Below are 21,332 nucleotides of genomic sequence, written 5' to 3'. Positions count from 1 at the left end.
GTCAATCTCTCTCTCACACAAGCAAATTCAAACCAATACTAGAACTATGTCTAAATAGGCATTCTACACTGATAAAACATTTAATTACCTCTGTTACATTTGGCATAGGACTAAATCCACACTTGTTGCACACAGTGGTCTTGCAGTCAGTGCAGGTGTTGTAGTTTGGAACATTTTTGGAGTCCATGTTGAGTTCTGCTTTACAGAGTGGACAAGTAGAGTGAGCCCCTTTGGGAGCAGCTTCTGGTTTTTCAGACTCTATTGGTGTTTTATCCACTGTTGTCTGCTCTGATAGAGGAGCCTTGACTGGCTGAGGTTGCTTCTTTTCCAGTTGTGGTTTCTGAGCAACAACTTGGTGTGATTCTTTGCTTAGGGGTTGTTTTTCCTGTATTTGATCAGAGGATATAATCAGCTGTTCAGCTGTTTTCTGAAGTGTTTCAACTTTATTGTTTTCCTTTTCTGAATCTTCTTTAGGCAGAGGAAAACTTGGTGTGAGATCACTTTTCTTCATAGCTGAAGTTTCAGCATTAGTGATAACAGGTGCACCTTGGGAAGGCAGTTGTCTTTCTTCGCTTGGAGGTGCAGTGATGGCTTGAACATCCTTGGCAGGCAGTGAACTAACTTTCTCCTCTTTTGCTTCAGCTGAAACAGTAGCTGTGGTGTCTTTTGCAGGTGGAACGATATCTGGAGTTCGATGTACGATATCCATTTTCTCTGCTGGTGCCTCTGGTTTTGGACTTTCTTTCTGCTTTTTCTCTAATACGTCTGTTTTCTGTGTGGGAATAATATCTTTCGTTTTAGTCTCAGAGACATCTTTTTGCTCAGCGGCAGGTGCGGATGCTTTGCTGGGTGATGCCTGAGGTTTCATCAGTGGAGGCTGTACTGATTCAGCTGCTGTGAGGGCTCGTTGCATCTGGCAAGTCAGACACAACCACTCCTTCATCTACAAGGAAAAGCATATTATTTTGAGTAAGTGTGTCTTTAACAACTAAATTTTTAAAATAAAAGCATAAATCGCCACAGTTAAGAAAACATAACGTATATATTATACATAACATACATTTTAATAACTACATTTTTGGTTTATTTACCTCCGTTTCATTTGGTGTTGGGTTAAATCCACACTGGTTACAGACAGTTTTCTTGCATTCAGTACAGACATTGTAGTTAGGCAGATCCTTAGACCCTATGTTGAGCCCAGCCTTACAAAGCGGACAGGTGGACGGGCCTTGTTTGACGGTGGTTTGGGAGGCTTCACCTGTTTTTGGAGGTTCTGATGGAGCCTTGTCAACTTTGGCTGAGACTAATGGTGGTGTCTGGATCAGCTGGGGTTGTTCAGCCTTGGTTTTCTCCTGGGTAGCAGGGGATTTGATCTCTTTTGCAGGGGATAACTTGGGAGAAACTGGTGGAGTCTTAGGCTGGTCCTGAACAGCTGAGGTAATCAAAGTGGATGCAGAACTGAAAATAGAAGAACCAAAGCCAAACATTTTCCCCGTCACAGACTCTGCCTGCTTTTCAGCATCAGGTTGAGATTTACCACTGCCAAATCCAAGGAAGCCTCCCGATTCTTTTCGTGGTGGTGGAGTGGCAGTACTCAGCTTACGTTCAGGCTGCCTGATTTGGTCTGGTGATTTGTTAGGAGCTGATGTTTTCTGGGGCTTCTGTTGTATTTTCTGAGAAGAAACCGGGGTGGCCTGTTTGTGAACCTCTGGCTTGACTTTAGTCTCAGATGTAGCAGGCTGTGCCGTTACGGATAGTTTCCTCTGAGGTGACTGCTGTGCTGAATACACCTTCTTTTCAGGTTCAGCTGGGCTGGTGACATCTTTCTTTTGGGGTTTTGCAGGTGTCTGAGCATTCACTGAAATTACTGATGGAGGCTCTGTTACTCCTAGAGCCCGCTGCATCTGGCAGGTAAGACATAACCACTCCTTTGCCTGAAAGAAAAATTAAATAAAATTAAAAGTTATATACACACACACATACTGTTAGGTGATCTATTTACAAATACTGATTGTTTATTAAACTAGTTATTTTTATTTTAGTTTACTTTTCCAATGCTGTAATACATCTAGTAATACGTAGTATTTTTTCATTATTTAATATTCCTAAATCCTGGATGAATATTCCTTGAAATCCTGAAATCTAGGTCAACAAGAGACATTTCAAAAGTATAAGTCTGCTGATATTAGTTAAATACAAAGTGTCAATAATAACATGTTTTATTTTCTTCTTAGTCTTACCCCAGTTCCGTCTGGCATAGGGTTAAATCCACACTGGTTGCACACAGTGTTTTTGCATTCAGTGCAGGTATTGTAGTTGGGCAGATCCTTGGAACCAGTGTTAAGTTTGACCTTACAGAGTGGGCAGGTAGACTGATCTGGTTTGACAGCTGCTTGGGAAGCTGCTGCCTTTGGAGATTCTAATGGCACCTGTCTTGATGCTGGTGTTTTGGTCTGCAGGGATGGCTCAGTTAACTTCTGCTGCTCCAGCTTCTGGGAAGCAGGGGGCTTCATCTCTTCTGCTTTTGACTGGATTGATGGTGGACCCTTTATCTGCTCTGGTTGATCAGATTTCGTCTCCTGTTCTGGTTTCTTTACAGTGGAAGATTTGGTTTCCCTTGCAGGAGACATCTTAGGTGAAACTGGTGGAGTAGTTTTTGGCTGGTCCCGAACTGCTGAGGTTATCAAAGTAGATGCAGAACTGAAGATTGAAGAACTAAAGCCTAACATTTTTCCACTCACTGACTCTGCAGACTTTGCAGCTTCAGGTTGAGGCTTAGGACCAGCAAAGCCAAAGAAGCCTCCTGACTCTTGCTGTGTTGCTGCTTTGGCATTAGTTTGCTTACGACCATGTTGGGTTGCCTGATCTGGGACTTTTTCAGGAGCTGTTTTCGCTTTTTCTTCCGATGTTTTACGTTCAGGTGCTGGGCTAGCCTGTTTCACAGATGCTGTTGATTGTTTTCTTTGTGGGGAGACTGCTTCTGAGGTTTGCTTTTGTACAGCTGTGTCTGGACTGTCCTTTGTTTGAGGAGTAGTCAGTTTGGAAGATTCCTTGGACTGGACTGTAGCAGGTAAAGAAACTTTATTGGGTGACATTTGTGACTTTAGTGATGGAGGTCCAGTAAGCTCAGAAGCTCCTACTGCTCTTTTCATCTGACAATTAAGACACAGCCACTCTTTTACCTAAAATATAATAGACACTTGGTTAAGTGATGTTTTATAACTACAGATTATATCATCAAATGTATACATTATGCATCAAAACAAATTCATCAAATCTCTACTTAAATATAGTTTAATACCACAGATGATACATCTACAAATAAATTACTTTAAAAAGCAACTTTTAATGATTGAATTCAAAAGGCCGGTACCAAAGATTAAAGTCACCTACACAGTATCTGGCCCAAAGTGAAATAGGATTATTATATTACCTCTGCTCTTGAGATAGAGCATTGGATAATGGCTTGAAAAATGTTTTAACTTCTCTTTATAAGACATCATCACTATATCTTTTAATCCTATTAGCCATTTATATTAAATTTTATAAGAATTATCATCTGATTTATTAATTATGACAAAAGGCATATTTTCAGCTCACAGTGGCATTGACTTTTGATAACTAAATTCTGAGTACACTACAGTGTTTGGCTAAAAAATTTTTTAAAAAATCACATGGTGTGTTTGAGATGTTTTCAAGTCTGAGATGCACGGACATGGACACAGATGACCACAAAAACATGCCTGAGACTATAACTGCTGCCAGCATGGTGGTATTTGATTGTTTTGACACTACAGGCAATGTGGAAAACAGACAATATTTTTTAAATCTTGTATTCATGTACTTACCTCTCCTACTGGCATGGGATTAAATCCACATTGGTTGCAGACAATGTTCTTGCACTCAGTGCAGGTGTTATAGTTAGGTGGGTCCTTGGAGCCTATGTTAAGCTCAGCCTTACACAGTGGACAGGTTGTCTGGCCTGCATTAGGAGCCATATGAGACACTTTTGCTACTTGTGGTAGAGCTTTATCATCTTTGCTTTGGTGGGATTCTTCTGGTTTCTTCTTTTGTTCTGGCTTCTGAGGAAGAGTTTTAGGCTCCCTTGCCGGTGACATCTTGGGAGAAACTGTTGGTGTACTTTTTGGAGAACTCTTGGTTGCAGCAGACATCTTCGGCGAGACTTGTGCTGGCGCAGACATTTTTCGAGAGCTTGGTGGTGTGGTCCGTGATTCGTCTTGAACTGCAGATGATATCAAAGTGGATGCTGAGCTGAAAATGGAAGATCCAAAGCCAAACATCTTTCCACTGATGGATTCTGTTGTTTTTGAAGTATCAGTTACGATTTTACCACCCAAACCTAGTGGGTTTCCAGACTCCTCTTGTGTGACTGTGGTGACCTTACTCTGTTTTAATCCCGGTTGACTTCCCTGGTCAGTTGGTTTCTCAGGGCCTGATGCAACTGAAATATCAAGAGGCTTTTTCTCACCAGGAGTTGGGCTAGGATGTCCTTCACTTTCGGGTCCTTTAGCCTCCTTAGATGAAGGTGCTACTGCTGTGGACCGTGTCTTCTGAGGAGAGCCTAGTGTGGCTGTGTCCTTCTTTTGAAGTATGCAAGCCCCTGGAGTCTCCATCTTAGGAGCTGCATCTGATTTTATTTCCTTTTTAGTTTCCACTTGATCAGTAACTATTGCTTTATGATGTACAGCAGATGGAGAAATTTTTTTATCTCCATGGAGGTGTTTCACAGGAGGCCCTGTGGGTTCAGCTGCACTAAGAGCTCTCTGCATCTGACAGTTCAGACATAACCATTCTGCATAACCAACCTGCAAAAACAAAGTATATTTTATTAAAATATGAAACATTTAAAATAATATTAACATCTAAATTAATGTTGTAATAACAATTCAATTACAGGTCTATATATGTAATTTATGCCGTGCATTTTATTGAAGTTTTATTAAAGTAAAACGAGTAATTATTGCTTCTCCTACCTCTGACACATTTGGCATTGGATTGAATCCACACTGGTTACACACAGTGTTCTTGCATTCAGTGCATTTGCTGTAGTTTGGCGGTTCCTTTGAGCCAAAGTTGAGTTTCATCTTACAGAGTGGACAGGTAGATTGGCCTGCCTTTGGAAGAGCTGGTGAAGCTGGCTCTTTCTCTACTTTGGCTTGTATCAGGGGAGAGGTCTTGGCTTCTTGAACTTGCACAGCCTTCTTCTCCTGCTCCTGCTTCTGAACAAATGGTGATTCACTCGCCTTTGAGACAGGAAGCTTAGGAGAAACTGGTGGTGTCTTTTTGGATTCATCTTGGACAGCTGAGTTTATTAAAGTCGAAGCCGAACTGAAGATGGAGGTACCAAAGCCAAACATTTTTCCACCCCGTGATTCACCAAGCTTTGTAGAATCTGAGGGAGGTGTGGAACGGCCAAATCCAAAGACAGCTCCAGACTCCTCTTGTGTAGTGGATGTAATACTACTCTTTTTGATTTCAGTTGGATTTCTCTGTTCAGGTGGTTTTTGAGGTCCTGTCTTTTGGCTCTGCGGTGGCTTTTCTGGTTGCTCTGCTGGTTTTTTCATCTGACAGTTGAGACATAACCACACCTTCCCCTATATTAAAGCAAGGAAAAATTAATTAAAATATAGTCAGGGTAGTTTTAATGCAATAGAATATTTTACTATTAAAAGACTGTAATAAGTTCATTGACAAACATTTATATATGTAATATGTATAGGTGATTGTTCAAGTATTTTCTTACCTCCTTAACATTTGGCATAGGATCAAATCCACATTGGTTGCAGACAGTGTTTTTGCACTCAGTACAGGTGTTGTAGTTGGGAGGGTCTTTAGAACCCATATTGAGTTCCAGTTTACAGATCGGACAAGTTGACTGGCCTGTCTTAGAAACGACAGGCAATGCAGGTGCTGTCTTGGATGCCTCTTCAGGAGGTTTGCCTGCTTTTGTCTGTACTGATGGTGAACCTTTGTCTTTTTGTGTTTGCTCTGATGTTTTCTCCTGTACCAGTTTCTTGACAGTGGGAGACTTGGAGTCACGTGCAGAAGACATCTTAGGAGACACTGGTGGTGTCTTTTTGGATTCATCTTGGACAGCTGAGTTTATTAAAGTCGATGCAGAACTGAAGATGGAGCTACCAAAGCCAAACATTTTTCCACCTAGTGATTCAGGGGTCTTTGCAGAATCAGGTTGAGTTGTAGAACTGCCAAAGCCAAAGAACGATCCAGATTCCCCTTGTGTCGATGCTGTACTACCCCTTTTAGATCCTGGTTGATTTATCTGATCTGTTGGCTTCTGAGGACCTGTCTTCAAGCTTTGCTGTGCATTTTTCTGACCAGAAGCTGGACTGGCCTGCCTATGACTTTCAGATCCTTTCACATCTTCAGTCTTTGCCAGCTGTTCTCCTGGCTTTTGCACTTTCCGCTGAGGTGAGCTTGATGGAGAGGGCTCCTTTAATTTAGATTCAGCAGATGTCACATTCTCTTTCTTTTGAAGTTTATCCACTGGGGGAGTTTCCTTCTTTAGGGCACTGTCTTGTGCAGTGACTTTACTCGGTGACGCCTGTATTTTCATCATGGGAGTTCCTGGAGGTTCTGATGCTCCCAGTGCTCTCTGCATCTGACAGTTGAGACATAGCCACTCCTTCACCTACAATGGAGCAACAATATTTAAAAATTCAATCAGTCGTGCTGCGGAATACATTTTAATGTTAAGACATTTTAAAGTGACAACAATAAAAAAGACATAATGTCACAGTTATTGTTCAAATAAATTGTTATATTCGACACAATTCTTCTTAACTTACCTCCTTAACATTTGGCATAGGATTAAATCCACACTGGTTGCAGACAGTGTTTTTGCACTCAGTACAAGTATTATAGTTGGGAGGATCTTTAGAGCCAACATTAAGTTCCAGTTTACAGAGAGAGCAGGTAGACTGGCCTGCCTTGGAAACAACTGGTGGAGCTGATGCTTTCTTTGGTTGCTCTGATGATGGCTTGTCTGCTTTTGGCTGTACTGGTGGTGAGCCCTTGGCTTTCTGTAGTTCCTCTGTTTTTTTGGCCTCTTCCAGCTTCTTGACTGGAAGAGGAGATTTCGAAGTGGGGGGTTTAGAATCCTTTGCAGCAGACATCTTGGGAGAAACAGGTGGTGTACTTTTAGGTTCATCTTGAACAGCTGTGGTAATCAAAGTAGATGCAGAGTTGAAAATGGAGGAACCAAAACCAAACATTTTCCCTGTCACTGAATCTGCAGGCTTTGTAGCATCAGGCTGAGTTTTAGCACCACCAAAACCAAAGAGGCCTCCGGACTCTTGCTGTGCAGCTTTAGTGGTGCTTTCCTGCTTTCCTACAGTTTGATTCGTCTGCTGCGGTTGTGTCTTCTTGTTCTCCTGAGATGCTGTCTGACCAGGAGCTGGGCTGACTGCCTTTTGACTGTCTGGTTCTTTAGTCTTTGCTGGCTGTGGTGCTGATGTTGGTACTTTTCTCTGGGGAGAGCCTGGTGCATTAGTCTTCTGTGGTGTAGGCTGTGTGGGAGTAGTCTTTTTGAAAGATTTTCCCAAAGATGTATCAATTTGAGGTCCAATTCCTCCAGCAGCCCGTTTCACCTGGCAGTTTAGACATAGCCACTCCTTCCCCTTAAAAGAACAGCATAAAATACATTATAAATGTATTAATCCTAAAAACACAAAAACAGTCTTATGGAAAAAAAACCACAAAAAGAGAAAAGAACCATAGAAATACAAATGCACAAAAAATGTTATAACTACAGTAAGCAAGAACTGTGGTGGTCCAAAAATCAGCTTAAGATTGGGATAGTACTTTATGGTGCTATTTGTAGCACCAAATATCTACATGAGACAATGTAATGTATTTTAACTGTATCCAAATAAATTTGGTTTTCCAACTAAAAATAGTGCAGCAAAACAAAAGCTTAAAGAAGGATTAATCGCCAATAACTATTTGTTTAACTTACAAATTAAAAAACTGAGAGCAATAATGATAGTATTATTTTAGTTTAAGGCAGTATCACAACACAGTAGGTACTTTGTCATTTACCCTCAAAGGCTTTACTTTGAGCAGTGATGTATTTTGAAAACACCTTTAAAAGTAAATGTCTTTGTCCAAAATCCAAGAACAGGAACTTGCACAGTATGAATGTGAAAAAGCAACAACACTGTTCAAGCATTACTGAGCATTTTTATTTCTTGTTTCTGTTATATAACCATATAAGAGTGGTAAAATTATTGAAAGAAATAAAATGCCACTCCCTTTTACTTGAAAAGAGATCTAGGTCTAATGGAAAAGACAGCTGTTTGCAGGAGTGTGAGCCTTCCCCTGCTCAGCATGATTAAAGGATCTGACAAATAGCATTCTCAGTGTGACTCTTAGTCAAAGTATCAGACGTTCAACAGGACTGCACATGAAAACAAAAACAAAATAGCTTTCTCGGGTAACTTCTGTGTTCATAAAACTTTGTGAAAAACGCTCAAATGTAACAAAATTTTGTATATCATCTAACATGTAATGGTTCTTTGATAATAGCTCTCCAATCTATGAAATAACATAAAAAAGGATCTTAACAGCTTCAACAAGCTTAATTCTTAAGCATGCCTCAGAAGTCCAAGTAAAAGACACTTCTGAGAAATCTGTAAAATATTACAGCAAACAAATGTACTGACCCTTTAAAACTCCAAAATTAAAAAGATATACATTTTATTTTAATTTTCCTAAGTTACTTCAGTAAACTGCACCTCTTACCTCATTAACGTTTGGCATGGGGTTAAAACCACATTGATTGCAGACAACGGTTTTGCATTCAGTGCATGTGTTGTAGTTGGGAGGATCCTTCGAGCCCATGTTAAGCACTATTTTACAGAGAGGACAAGTGGATTGGCTTGTAGTCGGAGCAGTGTGGGAAGTTGTTGCTGTCTTTGGAGTGACTGGCAGGGATTTTTCTGCTTTTGCCTGTCCAGCTGGATGAACCTTTGCTTGTTGAGGTTGTTCTTGTTTCTTGTCTTGTTCTGACTTTTGGATAGAAGGCGGTTTGGTCTCCTTGGAAGATTGCATTTTAGGAGAAACCGGTGGAGTTGTTTTAGCCTCATCTTGAACAGCAGAAGCTATCAAATTAGATGCAGAACTAAAAATAGACGAACCAAACCCAAACATCTTTCCAGTCACTGAATCTTCTGTCTTTGCAGTTTCAGTTTTAGTACCTCCAAAGCCAAATAAACCTCCTGACTGCTGCTGGGGTGCTGAGGTGGCACTGCTTTGCTTGCGTTCAGTCTGATTAGTTTGGTGTGGCTTAGGAGATCCTGATGCTCTCTGGGCCTCAGGTGTCATTTTCTGAACAGGTGCTGGACTGCCTTTTTTTTGAGCCTCCGGTCCTTTAGCAGCTTCTGCCTTTTCTGGCACTTTTGTTGATTTAGACTGGATTTTCTGCGGTGAACCTGGTGCTGATATTTCCTTTTTGACAGGCTCAGCAGCTGATGGTGTCTGTTTTTGGGGACCAGACATTTTGTTAGGTGTGGGGTTTTTCATGGGAGGTCCTGGCAGTTCAGAAGATCCTTGAGCTCTCTGTATTTGGCAAGTAAGACAAAGCCACTCGTGTGCCTGTACAAAAAAACAAAGACAAATAAATTTATTAAAAGATATGTGCAGATAGATGCACATAATGTAATAAGGTGAAAGAAGAAAAAAAGTACATTTCCCCAAATTATTCAAGGGACATCACAACTGAGTTTTGAAACTTTTGAAAATAAAAAAAATGTAAAAACTAGTGATTCAATAATGGTACCAGATTGATTTAGCTCTACCAGTGCTAAACCCGTGTTAATTCAATACTAATTAAACACAATCTAACAGCAGTTTTCAAATACATGACATAAAATGTACAATACTTGCGATAGTACAATATTTCATCTTGTAAGAACTTTGGTGTCACCAAGTAGCTTGCCCACTACTAGCACGGTAAGGGTTCCGTGTCCTTTGGTAAGACATTGAACCCAAAATTGTAAAACCCCTTGTGTGTGAATGTGAAAAGACATTGCAAAGTACTTTGAACAATATACTTTGTTCAAAGTATGTGCTAATGTGCTAAAACACATTAAGTGAAATATTTCAAGTCTTTGTTGCTTTAATTGTTAGATAAAAGATAGCAATTTTGATTATAGCTTATATCTCAGGAAAATCAGAAATCTCTATCTCAGATTATAAGAATATCAATCAAAAAAGGATTTACAACACAAAATATCAAACCTCTGAAAAATATGTTCATTTATACACTCAATACTTGATTGGAGCTCCTTGAAAACATACTATTGGATCAAAATGGACTACATAAAGAAATGTATAATGTTTATGTTTTGTTCTATAAGGACTGCACTGCTTCAGCCAAATCCACATACTACTCTGGTTTAATCAGTTCTAATGAAGGTAGCTCAAGGTCTCTCTTTTCAATGTTCAGTAAAATTACAAAACCTCCAGACATATTACCCTCCCATATGTATTCTGCTGACTTTTGTAATTCTCTTATGTCTTTGTTCACCCGTAAAATCTCAGATATCCACCGTCAACTTAACTCTGCAGGAGCTTCCAACTCTGAAGTAGACTTCCTGTTTCCCCTCACTTTTTTCAAGCTTTCCTCTTCCCTCCATAACTGATGTATCTAATCTTATTATAAAATCTAAATCATCCACCTGTCACCTTGACCCTCTTCCCACTGTGTTAGTTAAAGCCTGTCTTCCCTCATTAGCTCCTCTCATAACCAGTATTATACATTCCTCCCTTAACACTGGAATCGTTCCTTCATCTCTGAAAAAGGCTTCTTTTATTCCAACTCTCAAAAAGCCTGGTGCAGACCCCCATAACTTTGATAATCTTTGCCCTATATCAAATCTACCCTTTATTTCAAAAATTCTTGAAAAAATTGTCACCTCCCAGTTCACTTACACCTCAATAAACATAATCTCTATGAACAATTTCAATCTGGTTTCCGCCCCAGTCATAGCACAGAAACTGCTTTGTTAAGGATTATCAATGACCTTCTGATGGCAGCTGATTCTGGTCTCCTATCCATCCTCATCCTTCTTGATCTTAGTGCGGCGTTTGATACCATTTCTCACAATATCCTCCTGAACCGGCTAGCATCCATTGGCATTAGTCATACGGCCCTTGCCTGGTTCACCTCCTATCTCTCAGACAGCACTCAGTTTATCCAATTTAAATTCCATTCTTCAAGTCTCCATCCTGTTTCTGCTGGTGTGCCCCAGGGTTCAGTATTAGGGCCTCTTTTATTCATTATTTACATGCTCCCTCTTGGTCATATATTCCGAAAATATCATATAAATTTTCACTGTTATGCCGATGACACCCAGCTCTATATTTCTTCTAAACCCAATTCATCCCTCCCACCTACCTCCCTCTCAAACTGTCTTATCGAGATTAGATCCTGGTTCTCCTCCAATTTTCTTAAACTAAACAGTAATAAAACAGACGTTTTACTTGTTGGTACAGCCTCTATCTTATCCAAATGCCACAGTTTTTCCATTGACATTGAAAGTTCTCCCACCCTTTCCTCCCCTCAGGTTAAGAGTTTGGGTGTCATACTTGATAATACTCTTTCATTCCAGTCCCACATTAATTACATAACCTGGTCTGCATATTTCCACTTACGCCCCTTCCTTACTCCCCATGCTGCTGCCATCCTTGTCCATAGTCTTATTACGTCCCGCATTGATTACTGCAATTCCCTCTTATTTGGTCTCCCTAAAAGGTCCCTTCATAAACTCCAACTTCTTCAAAATTCCACAGCTCGGGTCATAACGCGTACTCCTTCAAGAGCTCATATTAGGCCAGTTCTTCAGCAGCTTCACTGGTTGCCCATAGAAGTCAGGATAAACTTTAAAATCTTACTTCTCACGTTCAAATGTATCCATAAATCTGCTCCTTCCTATTTGTGTGACCTGCTCCATATCACCACTGTTTCCCGCCCTCTCCGATCCTCATCTGCTATTCATCTTACTGTTCCGTCCGCACGTCTTACCACTATGGGGAACAGAGCCTTCAGTCGCTCTGCTCCTCGACTCTGGAACTCTCTTCCTCCAGCCATAAGAAATATAAACTCTCTTCCCACATTTAAGTCACAGCTCAAAACACATCTGTTCAAACTGGCTTATTCGCTTTAGTGCTGATTTTATCTGTTGTCAAGTTCTGCTTTGCAATTTTAACTTATTTTATGACTATTGCTTCTTTTATTAATTTTGTTCTTTTGTAAGGTGATCTTGGGTTTTTGAAAGGTGCCCTCAAATAAAATGTATTATTATTATTATTATTATTATTGTTAATATGCTGTGTTGTGACATACAGCAGACCAGCTTGCTAAGGTGTTCTTGAAGATCAAGTTGCTTTAACAGCAACCTTCATCTTGTATACATTCTCAGGTCAGGTGTTTCTCATCTTCCTCTTGACAATACCCTACAGATTTTTAATGAGGTTCAGGTCAGGTGAGGTGGCTGACCAATCAAGGACAGTGACAAGATAGTCAGCGAATTATTTGTTAGTAGTTTTGGCACTGTGTGCATGAGCTAAATCCTGCTGAAAATGGAAATATCTTTCTCCTTAGCCAAGATAAGACGATTCTGACATTGTCTCTGAGTATTGATTGTTTGGTATGATTGATAATAGAAATTAGATCGTTGTAGACCCTTTCCTGAAGCTGTTTGTGTGTAGTGGTTCTTGAAGTTAAGTGCTGTGCAAAACTCTAGAGCGAGCCCTCATTTCTCTTTATTTTATTTCCTTCTTGTAATTTTAAAGTAGTAGAGCAAGAGTTCCTCAAGCTTTGTGAAGGTCTTTCAAGGATTTTCTTTGGATATTAGATATTGACTAAATTTTCCCATTTTCAATACAGTCCTTGTACCTAGCAATTATGAATGGAATGCTTTTGCTTGTTTGTTAAGCCACTTAACACTGGCCTATGACTCAATCAAGCATAAAAAGGCACCTAACTCAATGAATGAACTAGTGTCATATACATACACATAACAGACAAGTTAGCCAAGAACCAATTTTAAATTATATATTTAGGCACGTTTGTTACCAGCAGCACATCGCAAAATTATATAATTTCTTCTGAAATTAAATCAATGAAAAGTCCAAAAATAACACAGTTTCAAAGGCATAAAATAGTTAATACAAGTTTTAGATACTTTATTTATAACTAGCTATAGTTATAAATTGCTATAGTTATAAATTGTTATAGAAATAGATTCCCAAAGAGCTACTAGCTGAAAACTCTCCATTTCTTAACACGTTGTACAGAGTTTACTTAAAATTTTGCAGAAATTTGACAAGTGGAGAAAAAAGAAAATGTGTCAGGACTAAAGAAAACCATCAATAGGATGTCTGTGAAGGTTCTCAGTCATCCAGGTCATCGTTGTTTAATGTAGACTGTTCCTTGCTACACTGTACAGCACTGTTGCTGTACAGTGTAGCGAGGAACACTGCTGTACAGTGGAGCAGGGAATGCTCAGACCTCTACATTGGAGAGAGCAAACAGCCACTTCATAAACGCATGGCACAACATAGAAGAGCCACCTCGACGGGACAAGACTCTGCATCTAAAGTACAAAGGTCACTCCATCGAGGACACCAATGTTCACATTTTGGACAGAGAAGACAGATGGTTGGCTGATTGTGGCCTACACCCATTTTCACACCTTGGTGATTAGGTAGAGGATCATTAGGGGGTCCATTGTCCCTCTTGGGGGACTCCCATAGGGCTTAAATCTGGGACTCTCCATCATTTGACCTTAGAACTGAAGAAGCTTCTCAGATGAGAGGTGAAACGTTTTCAAGCAACTTAAAGAATTCGAGACGCTTTTCTTTCCAAGCTCCTTAGACCATCAATAAGATATGAGTAGTATCTGACAGTCATGTTCTTGAGAAATAGGAAAAAAATCAAGAAAACACCTGACACTGGTCCTTAAGTTGATCCATGTACTATTCAGTGAATCTTGAAATGGTCTCAGTAGAAGGGTAGCTGTAAATGAGTTAATCTTAAGGAAGGAAAACAAGGAAGTATGCCAAACTACTCCAGAAAATCAGTGGCAAAACCAAATTTTAGTTCAAATCATCATCAGTACATACAAAGGATGTCAGAAGAGAAGTACAACAGTGAGTACTGTGTCTACAGGTATCTGTAGAACACGCTGGACACTCTGTCATGTTTTGGGGCTGCATTTCAGCCTCTGGCACATAGATATCTACCATCAGATTTTCCACCAAGCAATACCAACTCGAAAATGGCTGATTGGCAACAGCTTCATTTTCAGCATGAAAATGATCTCAAATATACTGCCTAAAGCATACCTGGATAGAAAAACACAGTGGAAGACTGTTAGTCATAGATTGGTCACTTGAGAATCTAGCATTTAACATTACTGAAACAGTGTGTGATCATCTTGGGATAAAATGGAATAAAAGGCAACCAACATCCAAAGAAGAGGCTGAACGTCCTTCAGAAAGACTGGAAAACTATTGCTGAAGACTACTTAAAGAAATTACAAGAAAACCTGCCTAATAGATTTCAAGCTGTGTTGGTGAATAAAGGTGGTCATACCAAAGACCGACTTCCATGCTTGTCAGAATTATACAAACACGATTTTTGCATTCTACATTGCATTTCCATGTAGTTTTGCAACAGCTTCAGTAAACAGCTGAACATATCTCACATTTTCATAGCAAAATATAAAGAAATGAGGGGTGGCTCAAGATTTGTTCACAGTATTGTACTAACATGTTACTTCATTCTATGCAAAGCTCTTCAGAGTTCTTCAATCGATTGGTCTTAACAGTCCTCTCAAGGCTGCACTTATACATGTTGCTTGTGCACCTCTTCCTACCACACTTTTTCCTTCCAGTCAAATTTCCATGAATATTCTATGATACAGCACTCTGCAAACAGGCAGCCGTTTCAGCAATGATCTTCTGTGGCTTACTCTCCTTGTAGAGGGTGTCGAAGATCACCACCTGAACAGCAGTCAAGTCAGCAGTCTTCCCCGTGACTGAGGTTGCGTGCACTGAATTAGACTGAGGCATACACGGTATTTATACTGTTTGAGTAGAAGTTTTAATCTCAAACTGAAATATTTGAATAATGTGAGACACTGATTTTTGTATTTTTGTGAGCTATGAGCTGTGATTGTCAAAATGAAAACAAAAAGGCTTGAAATATTTAAATGTGCATTAAATATTACCTTTTTTAATTAAATGACAAAATGCATTTTTTATGATATTCTGAACTTTTAAGATGCATTGATAGATGCAAATGAATAACCATTCAACTCCTGGCCATTTGCCCTCATTGTCTCATGATATCAATTAAAACTACACTGCATTAATATTTTTAATTACATATGTATTAATTCTGTAAGTGTAGTGTATAGCAAAAGTATCCAACCAAAGAAAACTGCTTGAAATTTGTAGTATCAAATAAAAGAACATTTGCATTGAAGCAAAATTACGAGAAAGCATAAAATAGATCACATTAAGACTAAATTAAACCACTACTTACATTAGAGTCTGGAGGGCTGAAGCCACACAAGCTGCACACATCCATTTTACACTGTGTACAGGTTTTATGGTTAGCTGGTTCTTTTGTAAGTTGTGTTGTTTTACACACTGGGCAAAGCTTTGCTACTGCTGTTGACCCTGATCTTGCTTTGGCTGTTCCAGGTGATGAAGACCCTGCTTGTGTCATGCCAGTTGGACCAGGTCCCTTACTCCCTTGCTTATCAGAGGACTGCTGTTGGGATGTGGCCCTGATGCCTTTCTGCTCTGGTCCTGCCTTAGACGAGTCATGCTGTTGCTGCCCAATTTTTGGTGATGCCTGCTGTTGTTTTCCAACCTCAGACCCAACCTTTGTTGACCCTTGTGCACCAGTCTTAGTGGGGTTTTGTTGCTGCATCCTTGTCTGTTGTTGAGCTCCAGGTTTAGGAGAACTTTGCTGTATAGGTTGGTTTTTGGGGGGTTCTCCTTTAGGCTGGACTTCAGGTTGAGCCCCTGTCTTTGAAGTTGTTTGTTGCCCAGCAGGTTTGTTTGAGGGGCCAGTTTGTCCATTTCCATGTAGCTGTGGTGAACCTTGCTTGGGAGGTTGTTGGGTCTTTTGCATAGGGGGAGATTGGCCTGGTTTATGGGGATGCGGTTGCTGTTGATGGTCTTTTCCAGAGCCTGCTGTTGGCTTCTGTTCTCCAGATTGCTTTTGCCCCTGCTGGGGAGGTGATTTTTTATCCCCCTCACCATCATCTCCAAACAAACCAAACTTATTTACAGCAGAGGACACGGCATTGAGGGGGTTTGCCCCACTAAGGAATTTGGAGGAGAACATTGTTGGGTCTTCCTCGTCCTCCCCCTCTTCCTCCTTGCAGGAGCTGGAATCTACAGGACTGTCAGAGTCAGAGCAGGAACTGTCTCCACTTTGACCCGGCTCTCCCACAGATGCCTGAGGGGGGGCTGGACCGGTGGAGAGGGCATCTACAGCCCCACTCCTGCTGCTGCTGCTACTGCTGCTGCTCCCTGGGCTCTCCTCTGGCTCAGCATCTACGTCAGACTTCCTACATACATGACAGACAAAGAGAGGATGTGTGAGGTGACAGAAACAAGGGAGGGATAATGAAAGAGAGTAACATTTGCGGACCACAAGTATGTAGAAGAAGGGATAACGTAGTTTCACCCATCCACTCAACATTAACATAAAGTTGGCTTAATCTAATAACTCAACTTTGAAGACCATCAATGCATTACACAATATGTACTTAACTCGATTTAGACAAGTGCATCCTTATCTGAACCTATTAACTGCATGGTTTTCAATAGAGAAATTTTCATATAAATATTCTGTAAGAATCTGTGTATTAGACACACCGGTGTTTGATAAATTATATTTATTTCCATTCTGGTTAGAACTATTATTATTTGTCATTAAAGCCATTAAAGATTCATTCTCTTTGATTTACTCCACACCGACTGTTGCTTTCAGTACCATGGACGGGACCAGAACCGCTCTGCTGCTTGCAGCCTATACAAATCAGAGAGATCCTTGTCAGCCAGTTAAAGCCTACGATACAGCCTAATGTGCAATACAGGAGGGGGATGTTGCTCTCAATTGACCGGGCTACTACAAATCCTATTCAAATGACTATTGAAGGTGGACTCGCGGGTCCAGAACACCATTTTTTTTCACGGTGACAGAATTAGATTTTCATTATCCGAATGGCACCGATTGTCACGGAGTGAAAAATGTCACGCAAGACGTGTTTTACAGCAGCCAGACGAGTAAACACAGGAAATCTAGCGCTTTCACTGGAGAAACTGCAGGCACATCCGGGTAGCGGCCCAGCAAATAATGCATGGGAAGTAAATACTGATAGTTTCTTGGACAAAAGCAACATCAAGGACAATACAAGTCTGTGATGACCAATTATCTTTCTAAATAGGCAATTACAGCTGCGTTCGGCGTTTACTACGCAATGCTCACTTGCAGCTCAGGTTCACTCATACGCGGTGTATCTGACGTATCCACGGCGCTTTACCGATATGAAAAGGCATCATGCATAACCACCAACCATTCTAAACCGGACAACATCTTAGTCCGCAGAGGGTACGAGGTGATAACAGCCCAAGCCCACGGGTGAGCGAAAAAATGGAAAACACATTCTCACCTTTTTCTTGTGTCCTTGACCGGGTATCTTAACGAATATTTTTTATACTTAATGTGTAGTATACTGTTCTAGATTATTGTAAACCAGCGTAAAACTGTGACGAAACCCAGTAACAGCTCTGTCATCCCTGTGATTTCCCGAAATACCATCTGTTATCCACTCTGCGCCCCCCGCTCACCTCCTCCCATCCTGCATGCAACCAAGCATCCTTCACCCTCCACGGTCACAATGTCAAACACTGAAGCGCAGAATTCAAGAGAAACCGAAGAGAAACAGTACCTTCATCAACAGCTGATCTGTCTCCCCATCCTGCCCAACCTTCCTGAGATATCCCCTATCCGTGTCTGTCTGATCGCCGGGGGATAGAGAGCACAGGGCAGCGGATAGAGAGCGATCAGCATCCACTCCGCCTCCCACTTTTGCGCGCATGCGCCACATCTGACAGGTGATCACAATATAGATCACGCACGGAAATTGAAATTAAAGGGGACAAGCGATTTATTTCCCCTGGAGTCACGTGTGATCAGACCTGAAAATTTACCCTTATGCTGAACGTCTTCTCAGTGGCCGCTGACAGATTTGATATGTCATTGCTGTGATCGTGAGTTGCAGTATAGCTGGATAATAATAATAATAAAAAAAAGAGCAGCACTGGATAATTTCACATCACTTTAAATGTTATACCCGATTAATTGCATTTTCTAGACAAATGACGCTCCCCTGTCACGTTCACTTATTTCTCTTGTTCCTGAAAGCACAGTGGATTTAAATCAGCACTGAGCACAAGAAAGGCAAATAATGCCTCATCTGCTTTATGTATGTGCTAGGTCCTCTTTTGGATTTGCAGTGTGAGCATGCCCGAGCACCATTAAGAAAGTGAGCAAGCTATGACCCTCTGTTGTCTGAAAGACAGAATGAGAGCGCTTTCCCCGGCTTATATATTGTAAAGTTCAGCTTTAGACTCTGTCTTAGAAGAAATTAGTTCATCTGACCTGCCTCTAAGTTTTCTTCTTATAGTGCTCTCTGTCAATTTAGTTAAGGTAAATGTTCCAACCAGCCTTGGTTCCGGATCTCTTCCACAGTAATAATGGGCTAGATATAATCCACACAGCCTCCATTATAGAGTATCAGTTCATTTAGTTTCATTAACAAATAAACATGCTTGGTGAAGCAAAATGCATGAGTAACTCTGTGCACAAGCAGCTCTTGTTGTTTTATTTAGCTCATACAAAAGAAATTCACACCAACTGCCACTGTATATCAGTTCTTCCATGGTTCAGACCTGGACACCTGTCAAGATTTTGACTGCATAATCTCGTTTTTTCCCCTTGTACTAACTTTCTTATCTCTGTCACAACTGAAAGAGCAGATGTGAGGAGAAGAGACAATTTGGACAATCATATCTGGTCCTGCTTTGGAAAACTTTTCCAGTTCAAGGAGGTTGCATATCATGATCACAGCTTTTGGCAGCTCTGCAGAATTTATAATTATATTCGAAACAGATAACCATGTAAATGCAAAAATGTGTATACTACTAAAATATTCAAATATGTAGTTTTCTTCCTGGTGAACTGATGATATGGAATATATCACAAAGTTTAGCAAAACTTTTGCTCTATTATTTATCACTTCTGTAGCATCCTGCTACCATAAAAGAGGAAATTCACCCTCAGCGATTACTCACCACCACAGTTCATCATTTTTGAGCACTAATATAGATCCACCATGGCATGCATGTTTACTCAGTCGTACAGTCAATAATTTCCTACTCAGTGTCTGGTAAGCCTGAGGAAGCTCTGTGGGAAGGATAGAGAGCAAGTGTTGTGTGGGCGTGTGGAAGAGTTACGTCATGTGTGATGTGTGAGCAGCAGAATCGCTATGATCTCTCTTTGGAAAGCGCCAAATCTGGCTTCACTGCAGACATGTGCACATACACAAACAGATACGCACACAGGAAACATGTAGCACAATCTCCATCTGGGGATATAGGCTGTAACTTTTCCGTGTCCTCCTACCTGGGCTGAAAATCCATTAAGTAATCTCAAAACTGCTTATCTCTACCTCATCCTCACAATCTGCCGCTTCCTTCTGTTTCCTCTTTTTGTTTTTGTAAAGTTTTAGAACAGAAAAAGAGTAGAGCTAAAATTATGTTAATGCACACTAATACCTTTATGTGCCATTAGGTAATGTCTTAGGTCATTGTTGTATCGTGAGCTTTAGGTTTCATATTTTCTTCTGACAATGATTACGAGATAAATAATATGATTAGCTTTGATATTTAAAGCACATTACAGTAAACAGGCTGTCTATAATTTAGTGTTTATCATTAAACAGTTTACACTCTTCCTCACAACAGATTTGTTTGTCAGTCAATATTATGTAAGACAGCAGGAAATCACCAGATGTGGGACGAGCATGTTCTTTTCTTTTGTTCCCTCCCTACTTGTCAGTTTAAATACAATAACCAAAATCTCCACTGTCACCATCCTTTTTTCCCCCACATACTCTTTGATAAGGGCAGACCAGACTTTGCTCTCACACAACTAAGACATCGCAGATTTTTAACTGCATCACTCACATGTTTACCAGCTGACCTCAAAGTGAATTAGAGTCTGTCACGTGTATCCAGGAACGAAACAAAAACCAAGTTGCTGATGGGAAGCTTTGAAAGCTCACTTCTTTTCAGTGGCTTCACATGTATAGAAAGTACAACCCCAATTACTAACAAGTTGGGACATAAAATTTAAATAAAAAACACAATGCAATGATTTGCAAATCTCATAAACCTATGTTTTATTCGCAGCAGAATGTGGAAAGCATATCTAATGTTTAAGCTGAGAAAATGTAACATTTTAAGAAAAAATAAGGTGACTTTAATGATGATATGGTGATGACAACACAGCTTAAAAAAAGTTGAAAATGCATGTTTACCACTGTAACATCTATCTTAACAACAATCCTGGGAAACATCTGGGAACTGAGGAGACCAATTCCAGGACTGTCCCATTCTTGTCTGATATAGAATCCCAGTCCTCAACAGTCCTGGGTCTTTTTTTTTTTAAATCAAATAGGTGAACGGTCTAGACTGTAGGCAGATTGGTTCAGCACCGAGACTCTTCTAGCACAAACCACACTGTTACAATAGTTGGCAGTAAGCAGTTTACCATTTTCTTGTTGAAAGGCTTTCACTGACAAAAGATTCTGCCTGCATGGGAGCACATGTTGATTTAAAACCTGTATATACCTTTCAGCTTTGCTGCTGCCTTTCCAGCTGTGCAAGCTGCCGATTTAATAGGCATTAAGTCGCTCCCACATCATCAGAGACGCAGGCTTTTGAATGAGCACTGATAACAAGTCAGATGGTCCCTCTCCTCTTTAGTCCAAAGGATGCAACATCCATGTTTTCCAAAATGAAAATTAGTCTGACCAAAGAAACATTTTCCACTGTTTTCAATCTTAAATGAACTTTTGACCCGAAAACACAGCCGTGTTTCTGAATCTTGTTCACATATTGGTTCTTCTTTGCATGATAGAGCTTTAACCTTTGTTTGTGGATGCCATGGTGAACTGTGTTCACAAACACAGAAGTGTTCT

The 21,332-nt window shown here is 40.4% G+C and overlaps 2 protein-coding genes across 4 annotated transcripts in view; both read right to left on the bottom strand.

Annotated features, from left to right (window-relative positions):
- The window catches only part of LOC309710430 (uncharacterized protein), a 44,295-nt gene extending 43,477 nt beyond the window's left edge, over positions 1 to 818 (bottom strand). For all 3 annotated transcript variants that reach the window (XM_082539865.1, XM_082539866.1, XM_082539867.1), the window contains exon 1: positions 89 to 818. In XM_082539865.1, the coding sequence (XP_082395991.1) occupies positions 89 to 709 (621 nt within the window). In that variant the 5' untranslated portion in view covers positions 710 to 818. The remainder of the gene's footprint in view (positions 1 to 88) is intronic.
- LOC309709487 (uncharacterized protein) lies at positions 757 to 19,442 on the bottom strand (the record flags this gene model as incomplete). Its single annotated transcript, XM_082538102.1, has 11 exons — positions 19,423 to 19,442; positions 15,593 to 16,631; positions 8,782 to 9,633; positions 6,828 to 7,658; positions 5,765 to 6,670; positions 4,995 to 5,615; positions 3,849 to 4,826; positions 2,241 to 3,182; positions 1,092 to 1,934; positions 822 to 943; positions 757 to 772 (listed from the first exon to the last, which is right to left on the bottom strand). Exons 2-11 carry the CDS (start codon positions 16,403 to 16,405, stop codon positions 757 to 759), a joined length of 6,924 nt encoding a protein of 2,307 aa, XP_082394228.1. The 5' UTR covers positions 16,406 to 16,631; positions 19,423 to 19,442.
- Positions 19,443 to 21,332: the final 1,890 nt, after the last annotated feature.

Source organism: Aulonocara stuartgranti (genome assembly GCF_965226115.1).
Source record: "Aulonocara stuartgranti genome assembly, chromosome: 7".
Classification (NCBI taxonomy): Eukaryota; Metazoa; Chordata; class Actinopteri; order Cichliformes; family Cichlidae; genus Aulonocara; species Aulonocara stuartgranti.
Note: the sequence above shows the minus strand (reverse complement) of the source record. Positions and strands in the feature narration are given on the sequence as shown.